General features: G+C 39.5%; 1 protein-coding gene across 1 annotated transcript in view; it reads left to right on the top strand.

The window, feature by feature from the left end:
* The first annotated feature begins 12,131 nt into the window (after positions 1 to 12,131).
* LOC138948176 (uncharacterized) overlaps positions 12,132 to 21,112 on the top strand; it is a 31,056-nt gene continuing 22,075 nt past the window's right edge. The window contains exon 1 of the mRNA XM_070319671.1: positions 12,132 to 12,268. Coding sequence (XP_070175772.1) covers positions 12,227 to 12,268 — 42 coding nt within the window. The 5' untranslated portion in view covers positions 12,132 to 12,226. The remainder of the gene's footprint in view (positions 12,269 to 21,112) is intronic.

Below are 21,112 nucleotides of genomic sequence, written 5' to 3'. Positions count from 1 at the left end.
AGTGAGCATTCGTATCCATATTTTCTAATAAAAAGGCATCAATCAAATCATTCATCAGATCAACAAAAAATTTATCACTCAATAATTGGTTATTGAATTTCCAATAAGAGGGACCACGTTTGATATTTACAAACTGAATTTTGAGTTCAAGCAAACGATGATCTGTGTGTGGTACTGACAAAATATTACAAAAAAGGGTTTTATCAAATAAATGATCAGAAACGAAAATATAATCGAGACGACGGGCTATAAAGGGGTTCTTCCTACTCCAGGAAAACTCCCTTTCATCTGTGTGAAACAGGCGCCATACATCATTTAAGACATTATTATTTAAGAATTGCTGGAAATTTACCACATCAACCGTTTTATGCTTTTCTCCACTTACAATATCTAAATCGTTATTCAAAACACAATTAAAATCACCACAGATTATTTTCTCACCATCTAAATTTTCTAAATACTCATTTACTTGTTTCCACAATTGACTTTTTTCCAAAGAATTATTAGGAAAATAAACGTTCACCACGTAAAAACAATTGTTATCCGAAATAATTTTCACACATAATATTCTTTCTGTTTTAAACATTATTTCCACATCACAGCTGTAACTCTTTTTCATTAGGATCATTTGTCCCATTCTTTGACATGTAAGTGATGAGTGATACACTTTTCCACCCCATTCTCTCTCCCACTGGTCTTTTACATCGTCAGTAATGTACGATTCTTGCAAACATATTAAATCATACTTTCTTTTTTTAAATAAATCAAATAATGATCTTCTTTTTCTTTTGTTGCGCAATCCTCTCACATTAAGAGAACATATTGAAACGCCATTCATTACACACGTCTATCATAATGTCGCAAAAACCATCTCGTTGTCCTTTAACATAGCCAAGTCGCGAGGCACGTGAAAGCACACGTAAACACGGGGGCGCGGTCACGGGTTACGGGTCAGCATAGGGAACTGTCCGCATCCTGTGAGTTGCTGAGTTCGTTTTCAGGCCTGATGCACGTGTCATTGTTTGCATCGCTAGTGTTGTCGGATGTGCGTGACACTGATAGCCTCGCTTGTTTCGTGTTCTGCGTTGTCGGGCTCATGTTTTGTTGCGGAGATCCGGAGCGTGATCGTTGTCGCTTCGCTGAGCTGCCGTCTCTTTTACTAAATCCGTGCAGGGTGCGCTGCCCAGAGATATGTGTAGGCTTCGTCGTCCTAGAGCGACCTCTGTCTCTGCTGGGAGAGGTACTGGGACTTCGTTGTCTCTGTCTCTCTGGCGCCTTGGGCTGTGTGCTAGTGTTGGACGGGGGAGGGGGAGGAGGATGGGGAGGGGGCATGTTGTTGACAGGGGTCATGTCACAGTCAGGGTCACCTGCTTTGTGGTTGTCTTTTAGACACTGCTTGCATTTAACGGGGTTGGGGCACTGTGCTGTGGAGTGAGACTGTTCAAAGCAGCGCCCACATTCTGCGTGCAGTTGCCGGACTCTCTTTGCCTGTTCTCTATGGTAGAGGGTAGCTTTAAAGGGGCCTATGCTAACTGTACGGGGGAGGGGTTCGGGGGGAGTGGTAATGTAGAGAAACCGCCTGCCTGTTTTCCATCTGGTGAGTTTGCCGTTGCTGTCTCTATCCCTTTCTAGAATAATCTTGGAGCGAAGTTCAACTCCCAGAGAATGCACAGCTTTGGAGATTTCCAGATCAGAAAAAGAAAGTGGAATGTTACTCACAGTGACTTTAGTCGAAGGGCTCTCATCCTGCCTACCATCCGCTGCTAGCACAATGAAGGGATTTTTGTCAGTGACAGAGACTTGTACCCCCCGCACAACAAAACCACCGATAAGTAAGGTGTGTCTACCTTCTTTGGTAGCAGGGTACACACGCCATAGGCCACCGATGCGTTGGGCACCCTCTATAGAGTTATGACCGCTGGCTCTTTCTGCAGCCGCACACAGTTCAGCTGTCGAAAACTCCTTAGTTTCAAAGGCGGGCAGGTTATTGTTTTTGATGAACACCGGCAGCGTTGAGTTAGTGGTACTGTCCGACATGATTATTACAGGTGGAAAGACATAAACAGAGAAAGAGAAAAAAAAAACACGAGAGAAAGAAAAAAAGAAAAAAAACAATGGCTAGAAACTAAGAAAGGGCGGAATATAGCACAAACTCTTATAAAAAGACAGAATAAGCTCACAAAAGCATAATGAAAAAGACTTAGCAATGTAGTATCATCCAGACGGTGGTCGAATGTTGAGCGATATTATCCAGCCACAGAGTACATCGAGAAACAGTTCACACACAGGTAACCGGTCACTGGTAAGCGTGAGGAAGGGCGCAGCTACGGCCAGGCACGTCTTGACAGCGTGAGGATAGCTCAGTGAGTGGAATTCCTTCAGAGCTATTAAGCGAGTGTCTAGAGGAATTACTCCCTGTCATTACTGATATCATAAATCAATCCCTCACATCCGGTCAAGTACCCCCTTCTTTTAAGCATGCAGTAGTCACTCCCCTCCTGAAAAAAGCTAACCTTGACATCAACACTTTTAAGAACTACCGCCCTGTCTCTAATTTGCCTTTTGTTTCGAAAGTCCTTGAAAAGATTGTTTTGGCCCAATTGTCAGAGCATCTTGCTAAGACAGGTATGGTTGAACCATTACAGTCCGCCTACCGCGCAGATCACAGCACTGAAACAGCCCTACTTAAGGTAGCGAATGATCTTCTCACTGCCTGTGACAGCGGCTCTGTTTCGCTTCTGGCCCTGTTGGACCTATCCGCAGCGTTCGACACCATCGACCACGATATACTGCTGGCAAGGTTGAACACCACATTCGGCATAACAGGCACGGCTCTGGGGTGGTTCTGCTCCTACCTGACTGGACGCACTCAGGCTGTTGTGATCCAAAATAGGCACTCCGAGGACACCATACTAAAGTATGGAGTCCCACAAGGATCTGTGTTAGGCCCAGTGTTATTCACTATGTACATACAGCCGTTAGGCAAAGTCATAAAGCACCACAATGTCCTGTACCACATGTTCGCAGACGACACTCAACTACAAAAATCCGCACACACCAAACAGTTTACAGAGTTAGTGCAGTCAATAGAATCATGCAGCGATCACATCAAACAGTGGATGACAGTCAACAAGCTCAAGATGAACGATGATAAGACAGAGATCATGCCAGTTGGCAAACAATCAAACTTAAAGCTTCTTTCAGAAACATCCAGTCTTACGCTTTCTGATACCACAGTCACATTCAGCAGCAAAGTAAAAAACCTGGGTGTCCACCTTGACAGTAGCCTGTCAATGGACGCTCACATCAACTCACTCTGCAGAACCGCCTTTCTTGAAATGCGGAGGATTAGCCAAATCAGACACCTTCTTTCCCTCGACGCAACCAAGACACTGGTTTCGGCTTTTATTTTGTCGAGACTGGATTACTGCAACTCGCTCCTAGCCGGCCTCCCAGACGCCAAGCTAGACCGCCTACAGCGCATCATGAACAATGCAGCACGTCTTGTGCTGCAACTCGCTCCTAGCCGGCCTCCCAGACGCCAAGCTAGACCGCCTACAGCGCATCATGAACAATGCAGCACGTCTTGTGCTGCGCAAGCGCAAGCGCGACCATGTCACCCCTCTATCCAGGGGTATCTCCTCATGACCCTTCACTGGCTACCAATCAAAGCACGCATAACATTTAAAATAGCTACCCTGTGTTACCGTAGCCTTCACGACGACTCTGCCCCTTCTTACCTGTCTTCGCTCTTAAAGCCACACGTCCCCACACGCAACCTCAGATCCGCTGACGCAGGGCACCTTGTTGTCCCACGCATCAAACTGAACGCTTTCGGCAAGCGCGCCTTTATCTACACAGCTCCCTCTATTTGGAACTCTCTGCCCATGTCTGTCCGCCTTTCTACCTCTCTCCTCTCCTTCAAGTCCTCTCTAAAAACACACCTCTTCCGGCAATACTTCGACGCCTAGCCTGTTCAGTATCTGCCACATTGAGGAGAGGGGTCACTTGCCATCGTAGCGCGCTGTGGGCCGGCTGGGGACGGGTTGCTATTTCATGTGCCTGTTTCCTTGTTTATTTCCGTGTTTTTGTTCCTTGTACGTGCGCGCGATAGCTGTCGCGGTGTATGAGTGCGACTACACGTGCCTTGGCGTGTGTGTGCGAGTGTGCGAGGGCTGTATTTTGTATATTGATTATTTGATACATGTATAAATGTGTCTCCAGGAATATGTTTTGTTTTAATCTTGTGTCGATACTATTTAGTTCTGCCTCGTTATTAGCCATTGAGTATAACTGTTTTATCATCATTGCTTTGTTGTTGTTCTTTAGCCATTTACGTTGAATGACTTGTTATACATTGACATTGATAGTTTTATTCTTCTTCTTCTTCGTCGTTCGCTAGTTAGTTTTTATCATAAGAACCTTTTCAAATTCCTATTTATACATAAATGCATATTTTATATTGTAAAGCAGTATGTATTGTTAGAGGATTTTTTAGTAGCAGTGTTTAAATGTCGAAGCTGCTTTTCCCATTTTTACCCAAGAGACCGACTGTATATTGTGTTATTGTATTTGTCAGACTTGATTGTACCAAGTCCCTACACATGTTGTAATGCGCTTAGAGCCAAATATTTTTGTTTTTTGTAAGGGATAGGCGCAATATAAATACACTTTATTATTATTATTATTATTACACACACACACACATACACACACACACACACACACATACACACACACACACACACACACACACACACACACACCTACACACAGATACACACACGGTTACAATAACACGCACATACACCCGCACGAAAGTACACACACGCACACACACGCACACACACACACACACACACTTTCTCTGTCTCTCTGTCTCTGTGTCTCTGTCTCTGTCTCTCTTTCTCTCTCTCTCTCTCTCTCTCTCTCTCTCTCTCTCTCTCTCTCTCTCTCATAAAAAAAGCGATACCTCCGTTTGTATTGACCGTCACAACTCGCTCCCCTAGAAAAAAAGACCGGTGCCCAAATTGCATCCCTATCACCACGGAAAGGCAGAATACCCAATTTAAGATTCAAATGTTTTTGAAAGAAAAACACGATCGATACCAATGAAGCGATAATATAGAGCTTAAAGGCATATGTACGCGCTCCCGTGTTTACAAAGTGTAGTTTGCCCATAATCGATGTCAAACGCACCATAAGACCATGTAATGACGATATGTCGCCATGCGCGGACCATATACATGCATTACAGCTTGTTTTAGAGTCTCAAAAACTTTGGATGTAAACAAAGACGCGGAGTTATTTCCCTTGCGTCAACGCTACCTCTGTTGGCAAATCTATAAATAGGACGATCCAGATCAAAATGAAAATTAACATATCTCAACATTGAAGGGGTCCTAGACCACAATATTTTGCAGGGAACTTAATTTAGCATGTCTCCAGCTGTTGGTAAAGCAATTAGCGTGTATAGTCATCGAGTACATATGGCTTTAAACAATGACCACGAGTTGATTACTGGAAAATAATCAACGAGTTGTCGTCATTGTTTAAGGCAGGTCAAATGGAGACAGGGATATTACTCTTCATACACAAAGGGAAGCCACTGAGTTGTGTCGCCATTTTTTCCTGGCAGGCTGGGAATTCGAACACATCGAACAGGGAACGCAGAAGAAGAAGAAGAAGAAGAAGAACACGTCGAACATTCGAATGACGTAAATAGAACAAACGTCACATTTTTCAGGCAGCGGAAGTGTGGTGACGCGGCCCAGAACAAATGACGTCAGAAAATGACGACACCGCCTACCAACCACGAGGTCAAAAACACGTGGGCATCTAATGAAATCGGTACAAAGCCGTTCTCTTTGCCAGTGACATCGTAATAATCACCAAAGCTAACATTGAAGCTCCGGTAGCAGGTAAGAGAGTGTCTCCCAACCCGTGATGCTCACAGCGTGATTGCATCAGAATACCACATGTTAAAACCGGTGTTTGAACTAGAATAACAGCCAGTAGTATTAACAAGTGTCTTGTGTATGCAGCCCTCTTTCTACTGTACGCTGGCAGCAGATAATACAATAATTGAAGTCCTTCGAGGCATAAGGGGCCCATAAGGCGAAAAATTGCTTTAATTCCACCCTCAAAAAGTCCCAGCCTTCAAACCGTAACAAATAACAGTACGCACTATTAAGCAAAATTATAAACCAAGCCTTGATTATTAATTTTTATTATTACACTTGTATCAAACAAGTGACCACCTTTTGATTGGCGTTTTTATTACATTTGAATCGGACTTGTGGCCTTTCAAAGTTGCGGTGACCTTTGACTTTCAACAGAGGTCATATGTAACAGTGGTTTTTAAAAACATAATTTAGTTGGCTCATATATCTGAGACAAATGATCGGACAACAGCCCTTTACATTATCGTGACACATATTTTTCTGAGGCACACTGGACAGTAATAGTGCAAAGGGTGGGGTTAATCAAGGGAGTGAACCCCCCCTAAAAACACTACCAACCTGTCGTTTTTTTTGTTTTTTTTAATGCCGTTTTGATCGCTCTTGCGTTTACAACCCATCTCATCAAATCGTAATTTATTTCCAGGCTACCAGCAATAAAATACCTCAACATGAGGAACAAATTTAAAATAAACTCTGGCAAAAGACGTGACGTCACAAAGTTTGAGTATGCGCAACATTTTCGTTTACCAGTGCACTTCGTTACCTGCCCATTGCTGCTTTGGGTGATATTTTTTAAATGACTATTCCTATGCAGATGTTTGTGTAATTGGCCGTTTTCAAAACATACCCATTTTTCGAAATTCAAAACGGGCACTGTCTTCCGAGACTCATAGCTCCGAAACGAACCCACTACCCTATATTTTTTTTATGCTGAATGCATAGCAGACAGATCGAACTTAAAAAATAACCAACTTTTGGGAGAAACCAAATTATATTTAACGGGTCCAGTGAACTACCTTAAGCTATCTATACAAAGAACAACACGGGTCGAACATGCAGTCATGCAGACGACATTTTGTAGGCAATTTCATTTCAGTCTAGTCACTCAGAGTGTCAAATGCGCGTCATTCAAATAGTCCCTATTGTTTTACTTTATTCTTAGTCTCCGACCCGTCGGCATTATACTTGTCTCGTCTAAATATCGGACCCTATTGCTACGATTAAAACACAATAGCGTTTATATAGCTATTCTGACATTACATTCTGTGTTAAAATCATGTTTTTGTCAGCAACAAGGACCAGAATGGTCCATGTCGTTGACTGATTGCAGACGACGGTTCCCTTTCCGCATGAAGCCACGGAAATAACCGAACATTGAAAAACCCACGGACATGTATTACGGAGAAAACTCGGGATAACCGGATGTTTAGCATTACGTCAATATGCTAGGAATCATATGACGTCATGACGTATCATGCTTGCCTACGTAGATTGTATGTTCGAAATTCTGACTTCTGTTGTGAATTCGCGTGGTGAAGAGTGCGGTAAATCTGTAGATGATAAGAGAACAAGGATTGTCTCAGAAGAAACGACTAAATGTTTCAGACCGGTAACTTCATTTCAACATTGCACTATATAATGGACGTTCTATGTGACAGGAGAGTTTGCTGATTTTGTGTTAAACATTGGAGAGATCGTCTGCTAGAATCAGAGATAGGTCGCTTCAGATTGCAGCTTCTGGAAATTTGCAAGGTTTGTTGCCTGTTAAAGAACTGGATTTTACACGTAATGTATGTCATGTACAGTAAGCAACAACAAAAACACACACAAAGCAAATGGCATCGTCTGTCGACTAGTCACAAAAACAAACCTGGCGAGGTATGCGTGTACTTTATACACGTCAGCCATTGTTGTTACAGTTTTGAGTCAACGTTGTATTCTTCCGCAACAGGGTCCAATCACCCAATCGTCTGGGTTTCAAATGATGTCATGTTCTAAAAATAAATTCTAGTATTGATTATTTGTTAGCCCTCTTTATTCTTACTTCGAATAATCCACGTGTGATTTTGGTGTAATCAAAGTAGTTCGTTCTAATTTCTCACTTGTCTAAAAATAATCAACTAGATTTAATCCACCCCTCGGTTGCATTACAGGAGTTGTATAAAAAACAATTAATCCCAGCGAAGCTGGAGGTATCCCGTGAACGCTATTCACGACTTTCCGACCTTGACATTGTAGTGGGGGTCAAGTGGGCGTCGGCATCATTGTCCAATCAGAAATAGTGATGCGCTTCCGCTTCCTGTCCCGCCCAGTCTGCGCAAAAGAAATGGCGCAAAACTGTTTGCGCGGAAAAAGGTGATGAAAAAAAGAACACAACCTGGTTTGATAACCAAATGATTGCGACCTTGCATTCTAGCATCATTTAATGTGGACCAACGACACATCTGATAAACAAATAGCCAGTTTGTTACCAACATGAGAAACTAGGGTTTAGAATCGAAGCGGTAAACCCGGACGCTGTTTGTACACGTAAATCCGGAGAACCTATCGAAGTAGGTGACATGTCGTTTCACTCCGAGTGTGCCAGCACCGGCCCTCTACCCGCCAAACCCCCACTAGGCAGGGAAAGTGGTTCGACCTTGCATGACTGCAGGGCAAGTTCGATTTTGCTAGCTAAAATTGCTGCTAGTGCTGCCTTGTCTAGATCTGGAACTTTTTCAATTGGATTTTTTCTCTCTATTATACTGGAATAAGTGGGTGCTTTTCTAGATCTAAGCATCGACCGAATTAGATAAAGATGTTCCTTGCATTGCATTCTCCTAAATCTGCTATTCTAACCAGTTTGTTTAAGAATATAATTGTTCGTTTTTTTGTTGATAAGCTTACACGATTTTTTCTTTTTTAAGTAAGTGGTTTCACACGTACAACATGAGACCCACATGCACTAGACAATGGAAGTTGAGGTCCTCGTTCAATACCACAAATGCCAGTATTTCAGACTCCTTTTGGAGGAATGTGTGGGGTTTGGGTGTTGAACTTGAAGTGGCAGATTGTTTGCACAGGTATGAATGTTTGTACGTTCGAACGTGCACACATGTATGCAGGCATTTGTTTGTCAAGCAGGAACATGCAACATTTTGTTGACCGTATGTGAGTGCGTGTGTAATAAAACCAACGACAAACAATACAAAAAGCTCCAGCTCTGCTTCTTCACCAGTCACAGACGCATTGCGTTGTTCAGCTTTCCAGAAATATATTAACTCAGTCAGAACCCGCTTCATGAATATTTTATTTCAGGAAAAAGTCAATCGAATCTACACAAAAAAAGGTTATTGCGTTGTTCTGTCTTTGAGACTGTATCACGTAATATTGAGCTACTAGAAGAAACATGCCTGTGGCATAGTTTGACCCAACAGATAGAGAAGTCAACAGAGGTATTCTGCTGTCAGCAGCTTTATTGCTGTTTTGAATTTGATCTTGCATAATTTTATTACATAATTTTGCAACACACAAAGAAATCGTAATTGAATATTTTACGCAAAATTGAATAATTCGCAAACATGTTTGTATGAAGAAATATTATTTTAAGAAAATATGAGTGTGAGGATGGACGTATTTTGAGTGAAGTAGCAGAAATTCTTTTTAAGTTCTTTAGCTACATGCACACGTTCTGTTAATTACGTTCTTAGCAGGGAGATCCAGATTAATAATACTGCTGTGACAGGTTGTGGTTTCCATACACACTTTGAATACAGGAAAACAAAAACAAAAACACAGTTAAAAAAAAATGTGCACATAGGATTAAATCATTAAAGTGTACAGAATAAAAGCAACATATGTACAAAAACAAATCTCGTGGTTCTCTTGTCAAACCCACTGTAGTAAGCACAGAATAGGAGAGAAGATTTTGGAGAAGGTGGCTTTACCTACTGAAGTAAATGATCAAGAGGATTCTAAGCATCCAGTGCTAAAGCTCTCAAATCACAAGACATACACACTTGTTGTGGCTATCCGAACTGTTGATTTAAAAAAAAAAACCATACCTACAAATTGAAAACATCTATTACAAAATTATATATATTGTATGGATCTGTCTTTGTAAAATATACTGTACAGAAAATTTTAAATAATCTGCACAAATCTCGTGGTTCTCTTGTCAAGTAGTAGGCACAGAAAAAAAACCAAAAAACCCTGTGTTTTGTCTTGTAAATTATACTTTACTAAATGTGTACAGTATTCTAAGAAAAAAAATTCTTCCTTTTTATCATATCAATTGCCTCCCTTGAATTTTATTTGTAAAATAATTCTGAGAAAAAAAGCTTTCTACTTAAAAGCAGTGCAATCAAGAAAATGGGTACAACCTGTGTGTATACCTTTATTCCTTATTCTTTTTATTTAATTGAGGATGTCACTACGCAGTTTTACTGATTTAAAAAAAAATTCGCTTCAAATTATCTCCCTTGAACAAACACTTCTTTTTACAATTAAATTTTGTTTACACGAAGAGGTAGTTTTAAGGGTATATACAAAAAAACAATATTGCAACCTTAGATGTATTTACATTTGGACTAATTCCATTGAAAAAAAAATTCAAACTATAAATGATAAATCAAAATAAAACAGATTTTGGGGCTGTACACAAGCTAATAGGATTAAACACGAAAGTCGTACCCAAGAATCGTCAAATACTTTTGCTAACAGCTATACTTAAACATAAGAAAATATGATCTGCATCTCTTGTTATGAAGATGATGGCACTGGTCCACCGAAGTGCATGCCATATATGCTTTACTGTGCGCTCTCCCTCTCAATGGTCTTTCTCTGGCTGACTCGATTCTGAGGAGATAAAAGACCATTGAGAGGGAGAGCTGGGACGGATTGGTGTACACTGTATGTGCTAAATCAGAGAAGGTATGCATGTCCCTGAGACGGATTGGGGTACACTTTATGTGCTAAATCAGAGAAGGTATGCATGTCCCTGAGACGGATTGGGGTACACTTTATGTGCTAAATCAGAGAAGGTATGCATGTCCCTGAGACGGATTGGGGTACACTTTATGTGCTAAATCAGAGAAGGTATGCATGTCCCTGAGACGGATTGGGGTACAATTTATGTGCTAAATCAGAGAAGGTATGCATGTCCCAACCTCGTGGCGCCTCTGTGGCGCGTATATTTATTTGGTCATTTTGCCAAGAGGGCAGGTCGATGATCACATCTGTGTGTATGTGTGTGTGTGTGTGTGTGTGTGTGTGTGTGTGTGTGTGTGTGTGTGTGTGTGTGTGTGTGTGTGCCTGCGTGCTTGCGTGTGTGTGTGTGTGTGTGTGTGTGTGTGTGTGTGCCTGCGTGCTTGCGTGTGTGTGTGTGTGTGTGTGTGTGTGTGTGTGTGTGTGTGTGTGTGTGTATGTGTGTGTGTGTGTGTGTGTGTGTATGTATGTGTATGTGTGTGTGTGTGTGTGTGTGTGTGTGTGTGTGTGTGTGTGTGTGTGTGTGTGTGTGTGTGTTTGTTGGGATGAGTGGGTGAGTGATGGGCGTGAGTGTGAAAGAGAGAGAGAAAAGAAAGACACAGCTTAATTCACTACGTCGTCTCTAAGAGCACTTTTAAAAGATAGATACAGAAAGAGAGGAAGAGAGGGGGGGTGGGGTGTGCACAGAGAGAAGAGAATGGGCGAGAAGGGGATAGTGGGTTTTTACTTTTTATCCTGTCAATGCAGTAATCTATGTGAATTTCTTTCAGAAGAAAAGCTTTTCTGTCAAATATGTTTCCTATTTGTATTACACTAATCATACATGATAATCTGTGTAAAGATAATACATGATAATATGTGTAAAGATAATACATGATAATATGTGTAAAGATAATACATGATAATATGTGTAAAGATAATACATGATAGTATGTGTAAAGATAATACATGATAGTATGTGTAAAGATAATACATGATAATCTGTGTAAAGATAATACATGATAATATGTGTAAAGATAATACATGATAATATGTGTAAAGATAATACATGAATGGGCGGGTTAGAATGAGTATAAGTACTGGGCGTGTTCGTAGTTTGTTCATATTTTTTCTTATTATTTCTTTTTTTTATGAATGTATGTTTAGTAGTTGAACACGATTGTCCCAGTTTGAGAACCCCCGTAAGACCGTCCTTATCATGTGACCTTTTTGCTTATAAAACACCCATTGAGTTTTCGATAAAAACAGAATCCTTTTGTTCAGGTTCGTGAGGAAGTGTGTCCCAATCGTCATCAAACATGTTCAAGTTTGCTCTGTTGTGCCTGACTGCTGTGGCTATTGTAAGTAGAAGTTATCAGCTTTTTGTGTTCGATTAAAAGTAATTTCATTTGGCATTGTGAAGCTCGTCTATAAGCATGGGATTTTTATCAACGAGGATGTCTTTTATTTGTATTTTTTAAGAAATAAAAGCAATAATCGGTCACTCACTCGCTAGCACATTCACTCCTTCACTTGCACATGCAAGGGTGAACTAATCTGGTTGCTACCTAGGGGTATGACTAACGTACTAATAAAATAACTGACTGACTAAAAAACTAAGTGACTAACTAACTTACTGACTAACCAACTGACTAACCAACTGACTAACTAACTAACTAATTAACTAACAACCTAACAAGTCAAGTCAAGTATTTTATTGTTTTGGGACCAGAGGGCTTTGAAACTTTACTTTACTTTATTTGGTGTTTAACGTCGTTTTCAACCACGAAGGTTATATCGCGACGGGGAAAGGGGGGAGATGGGATAGAGCCACTTGTCAATTGTTTCTTGTTCACAAAAGCACTAATCAAAAATTTGCTCCAGGGGCTTGCAACGTAGTACAATATATTACCTTACTGGGAGAATGCAAGTTTCCAGTACAAAGGACTTAACATTTCTTACATACTGCTTGACTAAAATCTTTACAATAAAAAACGCTGGCGCTGGACCCGAGTACTCTTCAGACTCGCTCGCTCCCCCAGTATGAAAGTTTTTGTCTTGTGCAAGTGGATTAAAAAAAAAAAATTTAATTTATTTTACACAATTACAAAAATTATTAGAGTAAAATAAAACATTAAAACGTTCATAATAAACAATAGTAAACAAGAATTAAAAAAAAAAAAAAATAAAATAAAAAAAATAGACCGCCCATGCCGGGAATCGAACCCGGATCACTTTGGCCATAGACTCTCTCGTGCTCCCTGTCTCTCTTTCACCGAGACCAAACCCTGCATTGTAATTTCTTTGCCGAGACCATTTCCCCACCCGTTGTCTGGCTTGCACTGAAATCATGCTTTTCTCGTCACTGCGGGACGTGTAACTCCCACCGTTAAGAGTGGTGTTTGTGATTTATTTGGCATTTAGGTCCCAGGTAACATTATGAAGTTTTAATACGATCAATCGGACCTATTATCAAGTTAGTGTATCAACTTTTGAACGAACTGCGCCCAGTAGTTTCCCAGCAATAAGCTGTTTTTTTTTTTTTTTTTTGTTTTTTGTTTTTTTTTCTTGTTTTTTTTTTTAAATCTCAGTTGCATGCAGGCTGCTTCAACGCTTTCTTTTTTGCCTTTGTTTTGTTGTTGTTGTTGTTGTTGTTGTTGTTGTTGGCGGGGAGCATCCTTCTTCATTGATTTTTTTTTTTTTTTTTTTTTTTTTTTTAAGTAATGTTTTTACTATAACATTAACATTACTATATCTAAGTGTATTTTAAGCAACTTTTCTATATAACAATTCCCTCTCAAAAATGCATACAATATCCAGAGGGGAGCCATATCTATAAATACCAACACACATTTTGGCTATCACAATCAAATAATTCACATAACTTATTAGTGCCTTGGAACTTTGTGAATTTTCAAATACGCCCAAAAAAACTTCCTTTACGGTAATTTTAATAATCATATTATATTTACAATTCACTTTATCCTCAACACATTTCCAAATGGACATAATTTTCGGGCAAAAGTAAAAAAAATGTTCAATATAATCAATTTCGTTCTCACAGTGAGTACAGCAATTACTCACGGAAATGCCTATTTTATACAATAAAATATTTGTGGGGTAAATATTGTGCAATATTTTCCAATGCAACATTCGCAATCTTGTTTCAGTGGTTACTTTGTTTACCATTAACCATTGCTCTTTTCCCGGCCTGAAATCAAATTTATGTTCCCAAAATTTAACTACAACCGGCTCCACATATTTTTCCTTTATAATTAATTTGCGAAATTGACAAGGCTTACTCAGGTTCTTTAAATCGTTGAATCCACATACATTTCCATTTGCAGAGCGTAGTGTTGCTGCTTTAACTGCTGTACAAATCACCCTATATTCAAAGAATCTTGTGGGCTTACATCCAACCTTCTGCTGCATAATATTAAAGGGCACAATCTCATTACCAACATATACATCCTTTACTCGACAAACGCCTGCTTTAATCCAGTCGCTAAAAAACAGGGTTTGGCCGCAATAGATTATATCCTTGCTGTTCCATAAACACGTATCACTTAATAACATGTCTCCACCTACTGCTCTCTGAATCATGTCCTTATTTTTCAACCAACAAATTAAAACTTGTTTCCAAAATACATTTTTAATTAATCCCAATCCTTTAAAAATTTTTACCGTGGTGTTAGATTGGAAGCAACACAACCTTTCGCCAAGCTTCGAAAACATATGTATCGGTATCTGTTTCCATCTTTCCTGCTTTTCGTTCAATAAATTTGCCGCCCAGGACAACAAACAAGAGGACTGCATATCAATGACATCAATCATTTTTAAACCCCCATCAGGAAACTCTTGACACATCACTTTTCTTTTAACTTTCTCAAATGCCTTAGTGTTTGAAAATCGTTTTTTCCAAATAAATCTGTAAAACATAGTATTTATCTCAGTCAATACCTTTTCGGGTATTACCAGTGCTTGCAACGGATAAATAATCTGCGATAACAAAAGAGATTTCACTATGCATATTTTCCCCATGATACTACAATTTCGTTTAAACCATTTTACAATGTTGCGTCGTATATTTTCAATACGGCTTGTCCAGTTTTCTTCAATCTCAGAGACCGATGAGGAGCTACTGAAATAAATTCCCAAAATCTTCACTTTTGTAGTCCACCTTAACCCGCACTCATTTTCATTACCATATTTATTACTGCCCAAGGCCATGATTTCAGTTTTTTGTCTATTCATTGCCAAACCAGAGAATTTGGAAAAATAGGTAACAAGGGTTAATGCGTTTTTTAACTCATCCATATCGTTCAGAAATAGGGTCACATCATCAGCATATAATAATATCTTAAAGAACATATCATAATTATCATTAGTTTCTTTTGGCAGAGGCAGACCCTTAATTGAACCATCATTTCGAATTTTCAAGGCCAACAATTCTAATGCAAGGATGAAGGCCATCGGTGAAAAAGAACAGCCCTGTCTGATACCTGCGTTCAATTCAATACATTCCGATAACCAGCCCATAAAATTGATACAACTTTCCGATTTATACAATAGAATCTCTACCCATCTTACAAAGACGGCACCAAAGTTAAATCGTTTAAAAGCATACACAATATACTCTTTGGAAATCGTGTCAAATGCAGCTTTATAGTCCAGTGCTACAAGGAACCCAGGTTTATTATATTCGTTTACATACGACACTAAATCGTCTATTTGCCGGATCGCTGAACTAATGGTTCGACCCTTCAAAAAACCATACTGATCTTCACCAATAATATCTAAAATGACTTTAGATAGGCGAACTGAAAGAGTCTTCGCCAATATTTTATAATCAGTGTTTAATAGTGAAATCGGTCGCCAATTATTAAGGTCGTCCCTTGGTAACTGTTTACCCTTATGAATTAATATCATTATTGCCCGTTTTTGTGTGACGGTTAATTCTCCCTTTAAAAAAGATGCATGAAAGGAGTTCAATACCATGTGTTTTATTTTACACCAGAAGAACTTCATAAAGGAGGTTGTAATACCATCACATCCAGGGGAGGAACCGTTTTTCATATTTTTTAAGGATGTCGACAATTCTGTTAAATTGATCGGACTATCAATTCCAGTCTTCTGCTGTTCTGTTAATTGAGGGACTTCAACACCATCCAAAAACTGTTCAACCAAATTTTCATCAAACTCAATATTTTTTTCGTATCTCCTTCTAAACAAGAGGCGAAGCCTTCAAGGCTCACGTAAGAAATCAACAAACAGTAACACAAACTCAATCACTCCGTCACACATATACACACACACACACACACACACACACACACACACACAGTAAGCATAGGTGAAACTGTGCAAGAAATAGTCTCGGCCCGCTCACAATAACAATGACCGAGACTTTCAGTAATTCTTTTGCGTGACGTCTAACCCTCTTACGTCATAATGTGACGTCTTCAAATAGTTTCTATGACACACGTCAAACACTTTTGACCGAGACGTAATCTTCTTATGCGAGCTTTATCCATAGACTCGGAAATGTTAAAGTTTCTATCACACACACACACACGCACGCACGCACGCACGCACGCACGCACAGACAGACAAAGTTTATCATCGCATAGGCTACACTTACGTGAGCCAAAAACTGGACTTGTTCAGTCAAAATATCATCCTGATTTGTTATCACCTGACCATCTGCTTTAGCAAGACGATCCATAATTTTCGCGTTCGAGTGTGTTTTTTCCATATTGAGAAAATACTTTGTATTTTTTTCTCCTTCTTCAATAAATTTAATTCGGGACCTAGTTTGGGCTCCCTTAGCTTCCTGTATTGAATGAATTTCCAGTTCAGCTTTTACTTTATCTTTTTCCATCAACAATTCGTTATTATCTTGATCTAAAACAAGGGCTTTGTCAATCCTATTCAAATTTTCCAACAATTCCCCATGTCTATTAAACTTACATCTATTTTTTTCCTTACTGTACCGAATACAAAATTCTCTTATTTTAATCTTACACAAGTCCCATTTTACGTGATCCTCCCTTATTTCATCTTGTATCTCAAATTCTTCCAACATCAGATTCAATTCATCAACAAAGATATGATCCTTTAACAAACTATCATTAAATTTCCAATATGATGGACCACGCTGAAATGAACATAATTTATATGTTATGTTAACCGACCTATGGTCGGATTGTGCAACGGAACATATATTACAGTCTCTAATATTATTTAGCACAGAGTCGGAAACAAAAATGTAATCCAATCTGCGAGCAATGAAAGGATTTTTTCTTGACCACGTAAATTCCCTTTCCTGTGGCCAGAATAACCTCCACATATCATTTAACTCACTATTTTCCAAGAACTTTTTAAAGCGATTAACATCCCCCACATTATGTTTTTCTCCACTAATAATGTCTTCTTCATTATCAATTACGCAGTTAAAATCTCCACACACTATGTAGTTCAACATATTCAGCGACTGAATGTGCTTTTCCAACTTTTCAAAAAAATGATATTTGTCTTTACCAATCGTTGGAGCATATACATTCGAGATACAAACGTCCTCATTCTGCAGAGAAATTCGTACCGTCAAAATCCTGCTATTTCGATAAATACACGTCACAGGATACTGAAAACTCTTTTTAATAAAAATGATTTGTCCCATACTGTGTTTTGTACCACAACAATAAAACATTTGACCTCCCCATTCTTTTTCCCAAACTGTAATATCGGTTTCATGTACATATGATTCCTGCACACAAATGATATCGAACGATAGTTTCTTTAAATATCGAAAAAAAGTCTTCCTCTTTGTCGTATTTCTCAGTCCATGAATATTAATACTTGTTATCTTTAAATCATCCATGATGACATATCAACATTGATTTCAGTCGAGTCGAGTTCAAAAATCAGAGTCCATAGAGCGTAGCCAGGTCGTTTCCTCCAAAATCCGTCCAGTTGGCGCCAGCCAGGGGCTAGGTGATCTCGGCTGCAACGTCACACTGCTCCTCGAGAGATGATGTAGTCGGGCCAAGGGGTAGGTCATCCCGTCTAGCAGCCTTGGCTGCATCGTTGTCCACAGGGGAGCTAAGCGGGCGCTTTTCTCTCGGGCAGGACTGGGACCTGTGAAAGGCAAGTTTCGACTGCTTGATTGCACGCGTGGGACGAGACGATGGTGTTTCAGGGGTAGAGAACTGGGTCGCTGCCGCGCTGGCGCCGTCTTCAGCAGAGTCTTCAGACGGGGACACTTCCGCGGGGAGCTGCTCCGAAGCAGGTGCCTGAGCCTCCCTGACGTCACGTAGGAGGGAGCAGGAGGGGTGGCCACTCTTGTGGCCGGTACGACGGCAGGTCTTGCAGACAACTTCCTCGGGGCACGAGGAAGCGTAATGCCCCTTGACGAGGCATCGAGAACAAGTGGTGTGTTCTGGAGAGAATTTTTGTTCTCTGTGGTACAGAGAAGCTGTCGCCGAGCCAATGTTTATCTTGGTGGGGAGGGGCTGGTCAGGGATTTGGATATAGACAAATCTTCTCCCCGTGAGCCATCTTGTTAGTCCCCCCCTCTCATCCCTGTCCTTTTCCATCATTAGTTTGGATTGAGGTTAGGGTTAGGGTTAGCAATAAGCTGTTAAGTCGAGACAGACACACGCACACACACACAATTAAAGTCTGCAGGACCCTAGTACTGCGTACTCGGGGAAAATTAACTATATTCTATACAAGAAACACTTAACAAGGGTAAAAGGAGAAACGGAATCCGTTAGTCGCCTCTTACGACATGCTGGGGAGCATCGGGTAAATTAATTCCGCACGCTCAGAACTAAGAACAGTTTTATTCCAAAGTCAATTGGCTTTTTAAATACCTAAGTTAATTAAAACTAGTATGTGTGCCGGTGAACATATGCACTGATTTCTGTGATGAATATTTTTTATATTCTTTGATGTGCACCCTTATGCTGAGTGTGATAACCCTCGAATGACTAGTCCTGTGATAAATATTGTTCAATGACATATCTAGTCCTGTGATAATGATAGTTTTTAGCGGTAAACTTTTAGCTAAAGCTGACGGCAATTTACCTATTTGGAATCATGTTACTATTCCTGTTAGTGTACATATGCGTGCGCGAGTGTAGTATGCTTCGTATGGTATTTTTATCTGTTGTCTTATTATTTGTTTTGTCTTTTAATGTGCACCACACTGAAATTTCTCTGTATGAGATAATAAAGTATTCGTATTCGTATTCGTATTCGTAAGTCTTCCCCCTAACCCGCGGGCGCGGGGAGGGGGGGGGGGGGGGGACTTTGAAACAAAGATATAACTTTAACAAAAAAAAGGTAACAAATCAGACAGTTAATATATGTATACAAATTGAGCGAACAAATACAACAATACTATGCAACCAAAATAAATTGGCAATATACACTTCCATACATACAAACAAAAAGAAAAGAAAAATAGGTTTCACAAAATCAGGTAAGAAATCAGACGGATAATATGTATACATTAATCGGAGACCGATAATATACAGCCGAAATAAATTGGCAATACCATTATGCCATGCATCTTTTGTAAAAACACAAAACAAAACAAAAGCATGTATTACACACATATACATACCAATAAAGAAACTAGATGTAACGCTAACATACTAAAATCATAACATGGGCTACAAATCTTGCTAGCTTCATTAGTTTTATCTTAGATTTACAATTCATTAACTGTTCATATTTTAAACAATTTGGGTGAGATCGGTAATAAGGACTAATTAATTTTCTTCTTTCAGACACTATACTTTCGTCGGTACAAATGAACAAATAGTGAAACTCATCACCTAATTCATTTTCATCGCACATATCACACAATCTTTTATTTCTATGAGCATTAAAAAATCTGTGCTGATGTATTGGCAACTTATGATTGCTTGTTCTAAATTTTGCTAATTTAACTTGGAATTTCCTAGGCAACCAAAGCAAATACCTTTCCAGACAAAAATCCTGTTTATATATTCTGTAATTAAAACACAAGCTGTTGGCATTCACGTCAATGTTCCATTCCTGCAGGAATTGATCTCTTAGCCTTTGTGTTACAACGTTTTTTACTAACTAACGAAGTAACAAACAAATGGACCGACGAAACACAACGTTTTTAACTAACTAACGAAGTAACAAACAAATGGACCGACGAAACACAACGTTTTTAACTAACTAACGAAGTAACAAACAAATGGACCGACGAAACACAACGTTTTTAACTAACTAACGAAGTAACAAACAAATGGACCGACGAAACACAACGTTTTTAACTAACTAACGAAGCAACAAACAAATGGACCGACGAAACAGAACGTTTTTAACTAACTAACGAAGCAACAAACAAATGGACCGACGAAACACAACGTTTTTAACTAACTAACGAAGTAACAAACAAATGGACCGACGAAACACAACGTTTTTAACTAACTAACGAAGCAACAAACAAATGGACCGACGAAACACAACGTTTTTAACTAACTAACGAAGTAACAAACAAATGGACCGACGAAACAGAACGTTTTTAACTAACTAACGAAGCAACAAACAAATGGACCGACGAAACACAACGTTTTTAACTAACTAACTAACGAAGTAACAAACAAATGGACCGACGAAACACAACGTTTTTAACTAACTAACGAAGCAACAAACAAATGGACCGACGAAACACAACGTTTTTAACTAACTAACTAACGAAGCAACAAACAAATGGACCGACGAAACACAACGTTTTTAACTAACTAACTAACGAAGCAACAAACAAATGGACCGACGAAACACAACGTTTTTAACTAACTAACGAAGCAACAAACAAATGGACCGACGAAACACAACGTTTTTAACTAACTAACTAACGAAGCAACAAACAAATGGACCGACGAAACACAACGTTTTTAACTAACTAACTAACGAAGCAACAAACAAATGGACCGACGAAACACAACGTTTTTAACTAACTAACGAAGCAACAAACAAATGGACCGACGAAACACAACGTTTTTAACTAACTAACGAAGCAACAAACAAATGGACCGACGAAACACAACGTTTTTAACTAACTAACGAAGTAACAAACAAATGGACCGACGAAACACAACGTTTTTAACTAACTAACTAACGAAGCAACAAACAAATGGACCGACGAAACACAACGTTTTTAA

The sequence above is a fragment of the Littorina saxatilis genome, linkage group LG15, assembly GCF_037325665.1.
Source record: "Littorina saxatilis isolate snail1 linkage group LG15, US_GU_Lsax_2.0, whole genome shotgun sequence".
Lineage (NCBI taxonomy): Eukaryota > Metazoa > Mollusca > Gastropoda > Littorinimorpha > Littorinidae > Littorina > Littorina saxatilis.
The sequence above is the reverse complement of the archived record's forward strand: the minus strand, read 5'-3'. Positions and strand labels throughout refer to the sequence as shown.